Raw genomic sequence first — 12,499 nt, 5'->3', positions numbered from 1 at the left:
TCAGTGAATATCCCCGGTCAATGAGTGAGTGACCCCCGGTCGGTGAGTGACCCCAGTCGGTTAATGAGTGAGTGACCCCAGTCGGACGGTCAGTGAAAGTGACCCCAGTCGGTGAGTGTGTGACCCCGGTCAATAAGTGAGTGACCTCGGTCGGTGAGTGAGTGATCTGCTCAGTCAGTGAGTGACCCCGGTCGGTCAGTGAGTGACCCCGGTCGGTCAGTGAGTGACCCAGTCGGTCAGTCAGTGAGTGACCCCGGTCAGTTGTTCAGTGAGTGACCCCGTCGGTCAGTGAGTGACCCCGTCGGTCAGTCAGTGAGTGACCCCGGTTGGTCAGTGAGTGAGTGACCCACGGTAGGTAAGTGAGTGTACCCGGTCAGTGAGTGACTGAGCCCAGTCGGTCAGTCAGTGAGTGACCCAGGTCGGTCGGTTAGTGACCCCGGTCAGTCGGTCAGTGAGTGACTGAGCCCAGTCGGTCAGTCAGTGAGTGACCCAGGTCGGTCGGTTAGTGACCCCGGTCAGTCGGTCAGTGAGTGACCCCAGTCGGTCAGTCAGTGAGTGACCCCGGTCGGTGAGTGACCTCAGTCGGTCAGTCAGTGAGTGACCCCGGTCAGTGAGTGAGTGACCCCAGTCGGATGGTCAGTGAGTGACCCAGGTTGGTGAGTGACCCCAGTCGGTAAGTGAGTGACCCCGGTCAGTCAGTGAATATCCCCGGTCAATGAGTGAGTGACCCCCGGTCGGTGAGTGACCCCAGTCGGTTAGTGAGTGAGTGACCCCAGTCGGACGGTCAGTGAAAGTGACCCCAGTCGGTGAGTGTGTGACCCCGGTCAATAAGTGAGTGACCTCGGTCGGTGAGTGAGTGATTTGCTCAGTCAGTGAGTGACCCCGGTCGGTCAGTGAGTGACCCAGGACGGTCAGTGAGTGACCCAGTCGGTCAGTCAGTGAGTGACCCCGGTTGGTCAGTCAGTGAGTGACCGCGGTTGGTCAGTGAGTGAGTGACCCACGGTTGGTAAGTGAGTGTACCCGGTCAGTGAGTGACTGAGCCCAGTCGGTCAGTCAGTGAGTGACCCAGGTCGGTCGGTTAGTGACCCCGGTCAGTCGGTCAGTGAGTGACCCCATTCGGTCAGTCAATGAGTGACCCAGGTCGGTCGGTCAGTGAGTGACCCCGGTCGGTCAGTGAGTGACCCAGGTCGGTCGGTCAGTGAGTGACCCTGGTCGGTCAGTGAATGACCCTGGTCAGTCAGTGAGTCAGTGACCCCAGTCGGATGGTCAGTGAGTGACCCAGGACGGTCAGTGAGTAACCCCGCTCGGTCAGTCAGTGAGTGACCCCGGTCAGTCAGTGAGTGACCCCAGTCGGTCAGTGAGTGACCCCAGTCGGACGGTCAGTGAGTGACCCCAGTCAGTTGGTCAGTGAGTGACCCCGGTTGGTCAGTGAGTCAGTGACCCCAGTCGGATGGTCAGTGAGTGACCCAGGACGGTCAGTGAGTAACCCCGCTCGGTCAGTCAGTGAGTGACCCCGGTCAGTCAGTGAGTGACCCCAGTCGGTCAGTGAGTGACCCCAGTCGGATGGTCAGTGAGTGACCCCAGTCAGTTGGTCAGTGAGTGACCCCGGTTGGTCAGTGAGTCAGTGACCCCAGACGGATGGTAAGTGAGTGACCCCGGTCAGTCGGTCAGTGAGTGACCCCAGTCGGTCAGTCAGTGGGTGACCCAGGTCGGTCGGTCAGTGAGTGACCCCAGTCGGTCAGTGAGTGACCCCGGTCGGTCAGTGAGCGACCCCAGTCGATCAGTCAATAAGTGACCCCAGTCAGTTGGTTAGTGAGTGACCCCGGTCGGTCAGTGAGTGACCCCAGTCGGTCAGTCAGTGAGTGACCCCAGTCAGTTGGTCAGTGAGTGACCCCAGTTGATCAGTGAGTGACCCCGTCGGTCAGTGAGTGACCCCGGTTGGTCAGTAAGTGACCCCGTCGGTCAGTCAATGAGTGACCCCGCTCAGTCAGTCAGTGAGCAACCCCGCTCGGTCAGTGATTGAGCCCAGTCGGTCAGTCAGTGAGTGACCCTAGTCGGTCAGTGAGTGACCCCAGTCGGACGGTCAGTGAGTGACCCCAGTCGGTCAGTGAGTGACCCCAGTCGGACGGTCAGTGAGTGACCCCAGTCAGTCAGTCAGTGAGTGACCCCAGTCAGTCAGTGAGTGACCCCAGTCGGTCAGTCAGTGATCCCAGTCGGTCAGTCAGTGAGTGACCCCGGCCAGTTGGTCAGTGAGTGACCCCGGCCGGTCGGTCAGTGAGTGACCCCGGCCAGTTGGTCAGTGAGTGACCCCGTCGGTCAGTCAATGAGTGACCCCGCTCAGTCAGTCAGTGAGTGACCCTGCTCGGTCAGTCAGTGAGTGACCCCAGTTGGTCAGTGAGTAACCCCAGTTGGTCAGTGAGTGACCCCAGTCGGTCAGTCAGTGAGTGAGCCCAGTCAGTCAGTCAGTGAGTGACCCCAGTCAGTTGGTCAGTGAGTGCCCCCGGTCGGTCAGTGAGTGACCCCAGTCGGTCAGTGAGTGACCCCAGTCGGACGGTCAGTGAGTGACCCCAGTCGGTCAGTGAGTGACCCCAGTCGGACGGTCAGTGAGTGACACCAGTCAGTCAGTCAGTGAGCGACCCCAGTCGGTCAGTCAGTGAGTGCCCCGGTCGGGTCAGTCAGTGAGTGACCCCAGTCAGTCAGTGAGTGACCCCAGTCGGTCAGTCAGTGACCCCGGCCGGTCGGTCAGTCAGTGACCCCGGCCGGTCGGTCAGTGAGTGACCCCGGCCAGTTGGTCAGTGAGTGACCCCGGTCAGTTGGTCAGTAAGTGACCCCGTCGGTCAGTCAATGAGTGACCCCGCTCAGTCAGTCAGTGAGTGACCCTGCTCGGTCAGTCAGTGAGTGACCCCAGTCGGTCAGTGAGTGACCCCAGTCGGATGGTCAGTGAGTGACCCCAGTCGGATGGTCAGTGAGTGACCCCAGTCGGTCAGTGAGTGACCCCAGTCGGTCAGTCAGTGAGTGACCCTGGCCAGTTGGTCAGTGAGTGACCCCGGACATTCAGTGAGTGACCCTGGTCAGATGGTCAGTGAGTGACCCTGGGTGGTCAGTGAGTGACCCTGGTCGGTCAGTGAGTGACCCTGGGTGGTCAGTGAGTGACCCCGGACGGTCAGTGAATGACCCCAGACGGTCAGTGAGTGACCCGGTCGGTCAGTGAGTGACCCCGGTCGGTCAGTGAGTGACCCCGGTCGGTCAGTGAGTGACCCTGGGTGGTCAGTGAGTGACCCCGGACGGTCAGTGAATGACCCCAGACGGTCAGTGAGTGACCCGGTCGGTGAGTGACCCCAGACGGTCAGTGAGTGACCCTGGTCAGATAGTCAGTGAGTGACTACGGACGGTCAGTGAGTGACCCCGGACGGACGGTCATTGAGTGATCCTGGACGTTCAGTGAGTGACCCTGGGCGGTCAGTGAGTGACCCTGGTTGGATAGTCAGTGAATGACCCTGGGCGGTCAGTGAGTGACCCCGGTCGGACGGTCAGTGAGTGACCCCGGACGGACGGTCAGTGAGTGACCCCGGACGGATAGTCAGTGAGTGACCCTGGACGTTCAGTGAGTGATCCTGGTCGGACGGTCAGTGAGTGACCCTGTTCGGATGATCAGTGAGTGACCCTGGGCGGTCAGTGAGTGACCCTGGTCGGACGGTCAGTGAGTGACCCTGGTCGGACGGTCAGTGAGTGACCCTGGGCGGTCAGTGAGTGACCCTGGTCGGACGGTCAGTGAGTGACCCCGAGCGGTCAGTAAGTGACCCCGGTCGGTCAGTGGGTCAGTGCTGGTTTTATTTGGGGTCCTCTGTCTGATGCTGAGTCAGTCCTGAGCTTTCGGTCATTGAGATTCGGCCTGTTATGGGTCTACGGTGGGACGGACTGACCGTGTGGCCTGTTCTCCCTGTCTGCCAATGGCATTGCCGCAATCTCTTACGTCCACTGTACTCCTGGACGGTTGCCATGTTGAATTTCAGCCATCACTGTATCGGGGTGAATCCTCTTGGTCAGCTCCTCCACACAGTTATCCTGCAGCAGACCTATAACAAGGAGGTAAAGCTCCAGCTCCAATCAAACCACCAACGTCAACAATCAGCAGGCATCCCCGTTTCGGGCTTAATGGTGGAGGGGCCCCCCAGGAATGGGATCTCGGTCCCCTGGAATGAGGGTCTAACCATTGGGCTAGCCTGGAATGGTGTGTGGTGGTCTCTCAGATGTTGTGCCTGTGTGTACAGTAACGACTCACCCTGGTTATCGATGAGGGAGTGGGCAGCCAGCAGTTTCAGGGAGTGAACCTCAAAGAGAACGCGATGGAAAAGCAGCTGGTGAGCACTCGGACGCTGCGCTGGGTCTCGAGCTAAACATTTCTGGATAAATTCCTAAAACCACAAAAAACACACAAAGCTCAGCTCGCAACAGAGACACGATCCTGAGCAGGTTCACCACACTATGGAATGTATACCACAGAATAGGTCCATCCGCACTTTGGGGAACCGAGAAATGGCGGAGGAACTGAGCTGGTACATTGCATCAGTTTTCACTGAGGTGGAAGACCCCAGCGACACACCAGAATTTCAAGAGAATCAGGGGACAGAGGTGAGGGCAGAGGCCGTCACTAAGGAGAGGGAGCTGGGGAAGCTGAAAGGTCTGAGGGATGATAACCCAGAGGAGATTGGAGAGACATTGGTGTGATCTTTGAGGAATCACTGGAGTCAGGGATGGTCCCAGAGGAAACTGGGAAAGGGCTAATGCAACACCCCTGTGTAAGAAGGGAGGGAGGAAGGGAGGGAGGGAGGGAGGGGACAGGAAACTATAGGCCGGTTAGCCTGAGCTCAGTCATTGGGAAGATGTTAGAGTTCATTGTTAAGGATGAGATTGTGGAGAACTTGGAAGTGCGTGGCTTCATCAAGGGGAGGTTATAGAACAACACAGCGCAGAACAGGCCCTTCGGCCCTTGATGTTGTACCGACCTGTGAACTAATCTATGCCCATCCCCCTACACTATCCACAATGCCACAGATGCCACAAGGATCTGTTTTGGGGCCACTGCTGTTTGTCATTTTTATAAATGACTTAGACGCAGGCATAGGTGGATGGATTAGTAAATTTGCAGACGACACTAAAGTCGGTGGAGTAGTGGACAGTGTGGAAGAATGTTACAGGTTGCAGGGGGACTTGGATAAACTGCAGAATTGGGCTGAGAGGTGGCAAATGGACTTTAATGCAGCTAAATGTGAGGTGATGCACTTTGGGAAGAATAACAGGAAGGCAGAGTACTGGGTCGATGGAAAGATTCTTGGTAGTGTGGATGTGCAGAGGGATCTTGGAGTCCATGTACATAGATCCCTGAAAGTTGCCACCCAGGTGGATAGTGCTGTTATGAAGGCATACGGTGTGATAGGTTTTATTGGTAGAGGGATTGAGTTCCGGAACCGCAATATCATGCTACAACTGTACAAAACGCTGGTGCGGCTACACTTGGAATATTGTGTACAGTCTGGTCCCCATATTTCGGGAAGGATGTGGAAGCATTGGAAAAGGTGCTGAGGAGATTTACCAGGATGTTGCCTGGTCTGGAGGGAAGGTCTATGAGGAAAGGCTGAGGGACTTGGGTCTGTTCTCATTGGAAAGAAGGCGGCTAAGAGGGGATTTGATAGAGACATACAAGATGATCAGAGGATTAGATAGGGTAGACAGTGAAAGTCTTTTTCCTCGGATGATGACATCAGCATGTACGAGGGGCATAACTACAAATTGAGGGGTGATAGATTTAAGACAGATGTCAGAGGCAGGTTCTTTACTCAGAGAGTGATAAGGGTGTGGAATGCCCTGCCTGCTAATGTAGTTAACTCAGCCACATTAGGGAGATTTAAACAATCCTTAGATAAGCACATGGATGATGATGGGATAGTGTAGGGGGATGAGCTGAGAATAGTTCACAGGTCGGTGCAACATCGAGGGCCGAAGGGCCTGTTCTGTGCTGGATTGTTCTATGTTCTAGGAGAAAGTGAGGGCTGCAGATGCTGGAGATCAGAGCTGAAAATGTGTTGCTGGAAAAGCGCAGCAGGTCAGGCAGCATCCAAGGAGCAGCAGAATCGATGTTTCGGGCATGAACATATTCTATGTTCTATCCCATCATCATCCATGTGCTTATCCAAGGATTGCTTAAATCTCCCTAATGTGGCTGAGTTGTCTACATTAGCAGGAAGGGCATTCCACACCCTCTGAGTAAAGAACCTGCCTCTGACATCTGTCCTAAATCCACCACCCCTCAATTTGTAGTTATGCCCCAATCTCCTGCTTATCCCTCAGATCCCTGCGTGCTATTCCATCCACACCATCCTCCAATGTCCCACTTGAAACTGCCTCCAGACCCTCACCACCCACCACCAGGAAATATTTCCTCACATATCACTCTCACTCTCACTTTGTTTGCACATCCTTTTAAATTTACCTCCCTCTCATTCTTGTTCCTTGTCTGAGCAGGAACGGTTTCTCCCTGTCTGCTCTCTCCAGCCCCACTCCTGATTAAGGAAACCTCTATCAGATCACCTTCGAGCCCACTAACCTCTTACTCAGTTACTGTATCAAAAGCATTCTGAAAATCCAAATATACCACATCCAGCAGAGAATATGGTTGCACCAGAATACAGGGAGCTACCAGCAAATACTCCCACCCTCCAGCTGAACAAGAGAGGCTACCTAACCACTGCCCCTTGATATTCAATGGTGTTATCATCACGGAGCCCCCCACTATCAACATCCTGGGGGTTATCATTGATCAGAAACTCACCAGGACTCACCACTTAAACACACTGGCTCCAAGAGCAGGTCAGAGATTGGGAATACTGCAGGCTGGAGTGTTGCAGGCTGAGGGGTGACCTTATAGAGGTTTACAAAATTATGAGGGGTATGGATAGGATAAATAGACAAAGTTTTTTCCCTGGGGTCAGGGAGTCCAGAACTAGAGTTTAGGGTGAGAGGGGAAAGATATAAAAGAGACCTAAGGGGCAACTTTTTCACACAGAGGGTGGTACGTGTATGGAATGAGCTTCCAGAGGAAGTGGTGGAGGCTGGTACAATTGCAACATTTAAGAGGCATCTGGATGGGTATATGAATAGGAAGGGTTTGGAGGGATGTGGGCCGGGTGCTGGCTGGTGGGACTAGATTGGGTTGGGATATCTGGTCAGCATGGACGGGTTGGACCGAAGGGTCTGTTTCTGTGCTGTACATCTCGATGACTCTTGTATATACCCCACCCCCTTACCTTATGCCCTCAACATAAGGACAAATATTCCTCTCTTTGCAATATACAGAAAATATACTCTGTCCTCCCAGCAGGAAGGACGTATATCCTTGAGTCTCAGAGTATCCAATGCCCCTGAATATGGTGTCATGGTGCCATATTAATGCTAGTCCTCACCTTCATCAAAGGGTTCCCAAGTGATAGGCTGGCATTGGCAATGGATTCCGGAGACACGCTGTTGTCTGTATTCCTCTGTACTTCCAAAACAGCCATCTGACAGAAAACCACAAAAACATCAACACCTGAGTAAAACCACAGGCTCGTGTCACATAACAACCGACACACAGCCACACACTGACTCACACAGAGACTGACAGCCACACACTGACTCACACAGAGACTGACAGCCACACACTGACTCACACAGAGACTGACAGCCACACACTGACTCACACAGAGACTGACAGCCACACACTGACTCACACACAGAGACTGACAGGCACACACTGACTCACACACAGAGACTGACAGGCACACACTGACTCACACAGAGACTGACAGCCACACACTGACTCACACACAGAGACTGACAGGCACACACTGACTCACACAGAGACTGACAGCCACACACTGACTCACACACAGAGACTGACAGGCACACACTGACTCACACAAAGACTGACAGCCACACACTGACTCACACACAGAGACTGACAGGCACACACTGACTCACACAGAGACTGACAGCCACACACTGACTCACACAGAGACTGACAGCCACACACTGACTCACACACAGAGACTGACAGGCACACACTGACTCACACAGAGACTGACAGCCACACACTGACTCACACAGAGACTGACAGGCACACACTGACTCACACACAGAGACTGACAGCCACACACTGACTCACACAGAGACTGACAGCCACACACTGACTCACACAGAGACTGACAGCCACACACTGACTCACACAGAGACTGACAGGCACACACTGACTCACACACAGAGACTGACAGCCACACACTGACTCACACACAGAGACTGACAGCCACACACTGACTCACACAGAGACTGACAGCCACACACTGACTCACACAGAGACTGACAGCCACACACTGACTCACACACAGAGACTGACAGCCACACACTGACTCACACAGAGACTGACAGCCACACACTGACTCACACAGAGACTGACAGCCACACACTGACTCACACACAGAGACTGACAGGCACACACTGACTCACACAGAGACTGACAGCCACACACTGACTCACACAGAGACTGACAGCCACACACTGACTCACACACAGAGACTGACAGGCACACACTGACTCACACAGAGACTGACAGCCACACACTGACTCACACACAGAGACTGACAGCCACACACTGACTCACACAGAGACTGACAGCCACACACTGACTCACACACAGAGACTGACAGCCACACACTGACTCACACAGAGACTGACAGCCACACACTGACTCACACACAGAGACTGACAGCCACACACTGACTCACACAAAGACTGACAGGCACACACTGACTGACACACAGAGACTGAATGACACATAGAGACAGACACACACTGAGACATAGAGACTGACAGACACACACTGACACACACTGAGACACACAGAGACTGACAGACACACACTGAGACACAGAGACAGACACACACTGAGACATAAAGACTGACAGACACACACTGAGACATAGAGACTGACAGACACACACTGAGACACAGAGAGACTGACAGACACACACTGAGACACAGAGACAGACACACACTGAGACACACAGAGACTGACAGACACTGAGACACAGAGACTGACAGACACACACTGAGACATAGAGACTGACAGACAGACACTGAGACACAGAGACTGACAGACACACACTGAGACACACAGAGACTGACAGACACACACTGAGACACAGAGACTGACAGACACACACTGAGACACACAGAGACTGACAGACACACACTGAGACACAGAGACTGACAGACACTGAGACACACAGACTGACAGACACACACTGAGACATAGAGACTGACAGACAGACACTGAGACACACTGAGACTGACAGACACACACTGAGACACAGAGACAGACACACACTAAGACACACAGAGACTTACAGACACACACTGAGACACAGAGACTGACAGACACTGAGACACACAGAGACTGACAGACAGACAGAGACACAGAGACTGACAGACACACACTGAGACACACAGAGACTGACAGACACACAGTGAGACACACTGAGACACACAGAGACTGACAGACACACACTGAGACACAGAGACAGACACACACTGAGACATAGAGACTGACAGACACACACTGACACACACTGAGACACACAGAGACTGACAGACACACACTGAGACACAGAGACAGACACACACTGAGACATAGAGACTGACAGACATACACTGAGACACAGAGAGACTGACAGACACACACTGAGACACAGAGACAGAGACACACTGAGACACACAGAGACTGACAGACACTGAGACACAGAGACTGACAGACACACACTGAGACATAGAGACTGACAGACAGACACTGAGACACAGAGACTGACAGACACACACTGAGACACACAGAGACTGACAGACACACAGTGAGACACAGAGACTGACAGACACACACTGAGACACAGAGACAGACACACAATGAGACTGACAGAGACTGACAGACACACACTGAGACACAGAGACTGACAGACACTGAGACACACAGACTGACAGACACACACTGAGACATAGAGACTGACAGACAGACACTGAGACACACTGAGACACACAGAGACTGACAGACACACACTGAGACACAGAGACTGACAGACACTGAGACACACAGAGACTGACAGACACACACTGAGACACAGAGACTGACAGACAGACAGAGACACGGAGACTGACAGACACACACTGAGACACACAGAGACTGACAGACACACACTGACACACACTGAGACACACAGAGACTGACAGACACACACTGAGACACAGAGACAGACACACACTGAGACACAGAGACTGACAGACACACACTGAGACACAGAGACTGACAGACACTGAGACACAGAGACTGACAGACACACACTGAGACATAGAGACTGACAGACACACACTGACACACAATGAGACACACAGAGACTGACAGACACACACTGAGACACAGAGACAGACACACACTGAGACACACAGAGACTGACAGACACACACTGAGATACAGAGACTGACAGACACTGAGACACAGAGACTGACAGACACACACTGAGACACACAGAGACTGACAGACACACACTGAGACACAGAGACTGACAGACAGACACTGAGACACAGAGACTGACAGGCACTGAGACACAGAGACTGACAGACACACACTGAGACATAGAGACTGACAGACAGACACTGAGACACAGAGACTGACAGACACACAGTGAGACACAGAGACTGACAGACACTGAGACACAGAGACTGACAGACACACACTGAGACATAGAGACTGACAGACAGACACTGAGACACAGAGACTGACAGACACACACTGAGACACACAGAGACTGACAGACACACACTGAGACACAGAGACTGACAGACACACAGTGAGACACAGAGACTGACAGACATAGAGACTGACAGACACACACTGAGACACACAGAGACTGACAGACACACACTGAGACACAGAGACTGACAGACACTGAGACACAGAGACTGACAGACACACACTGAGACATAGAGACTGACAGACACACACTGAGACACACAGAGACTGACAGACACACACTGAGACACAGAGACAGATACACACTGAGACACACAGAGACTGACAGACACACACTGAGACACACAGAGACTGACAGACACACAGTGAGACACAGAGACTGACAGACAGACACTGAGACACAGAGACTGACAGACACACACTGAGACACACAGAGACTGACAGACACACACTGAGACACAGAGACTGACAGACACACAGTGAGACACAGAGACTGACAGACATAGAGACTGACAGACACACACTGAGACACAGAGACTGACAGGCACTGAGACACAGAGACTGACAGACACACACTGAGACATAGAGACTGACAGACAGACACTGAGACACAGAGACTGACAGACACACAGTGAGACACAGAGACTGACAGACAGACACTGAGACACAGAGACTGACAGACACTGAGACACAGAGACTGACAGACACACACTGAGACATAGAGACTGACAGACAGACACTGAGACACAGAGACTGACAGACACACAGTGAGACACAGAGACTGACAGACAGACACTGAGACACAGAGACTGACACACACTGAGACACACAGAGACTGATAGACACACACTGAGACACAGAGACAGACACACACTGAGACACAGAGACTGACAGACACACACTGAGACACACAGAGACTGACAGACACACAGTGAGACACAGAGACTGACAGACAGACACTGAGACACAGAGACTGACAGACACACACTGAGACACACAGAGACTGACAGACACACACTGAGACACAGAGACTGACAGACACACAGTGAGACACAGAGACTGACAGACATAGAGACTGACAGACACACACTGAGACACAGAGACTGACAGGCACTGAGACACAGAGACTGACAGACACACACTGAGACATAGAGACTGACAGACAGACACTGAGACACAGAGACTGACAGACACACAGTGAGACACAGAGACTGACAGACAGACACTGAGACACAGAGACTGACACACACTGAGACACAGAGACTGACAGACACACACTGAGACACAGAGACTGACAGACACACAGTGAGACACAGAGACTGACAGACAGACACTGAGACACAGAGACTGACACACACTGAGACACACAGAGACTGACAGACACACACTGAGACACAGAGACAGACACACACTGAGACACAGAGACTGACAGACATACACTGAGACACACAGAGACTGACAGACACACAGTGAGACACAGAGACTGACAGACACACACTGAGACATAGAGACTGACAGACACACACTGAGACACAGAGAGACTGACAGACACACACTGAGACACAGAGACAGACACACACTGAGACACACAGAGACTGACAGACACTGAGACACAGAGACTGACAGACACACACTGAGACATAGAGACTGACAGACAGACACTGAGACACA

At 52.9% G+C, this 12,499-nt stretch overlaps 1 protein-coding gene across 1 annotated transcript in view; it reads right to left on the bottom strand.

The window, feature by feature from the left end:
• The window catches only part of LOC122547322 (nuclear receptor-binding protein 2-like), a 318,269-nt gene that overhangs the window by 13,609 nt on the left and 292,161 nt on the right, over positions 1–12,499 (bottom strand). Inside the window, exons 7-9 of the mRNA XM_087987776.1 lie at positions 7,461–7,556; positions 4,283–4,415; positions 3,974–4,076 (exon numbers count right to left, since the gene is read on the bottom strand). Of these exons, the coding sequence (XP_087843902.1) occupies positions 3,974–4,076; positions 4,283–4,415; positions 7,461–7,556 (332 nt within the window). The remainder of the gene's footprint in view (positions 1–3,973; positions 4,077–4,282; positions 4,416–7,460; positions 7,557–12,499) is intronic.

Source organism: Chiloscyllium plagiosum, unplaced genomic scaffold (assembly GCF_037043375.1).
Source record: "Chiloscyllium plagiosum isolate Xiang-an unplaced genomic scaffold, Cpla_swu_hap1 HiC_scaffold_5, whole genome shotgun sequence".
Lineage (NCBI taxonomy): Eukaryota > Metazoa > Chordata > Chondrichthyes > Orectolobiformes > Hemiscylliidae > Chiloscyllium > Chiloscyllium plagiosum.
The sequence above is the reverse complement of the archived record's forward strand: the minus strand, read 5'-3'. Positions and strand labels throughout refer to the sequence as shown.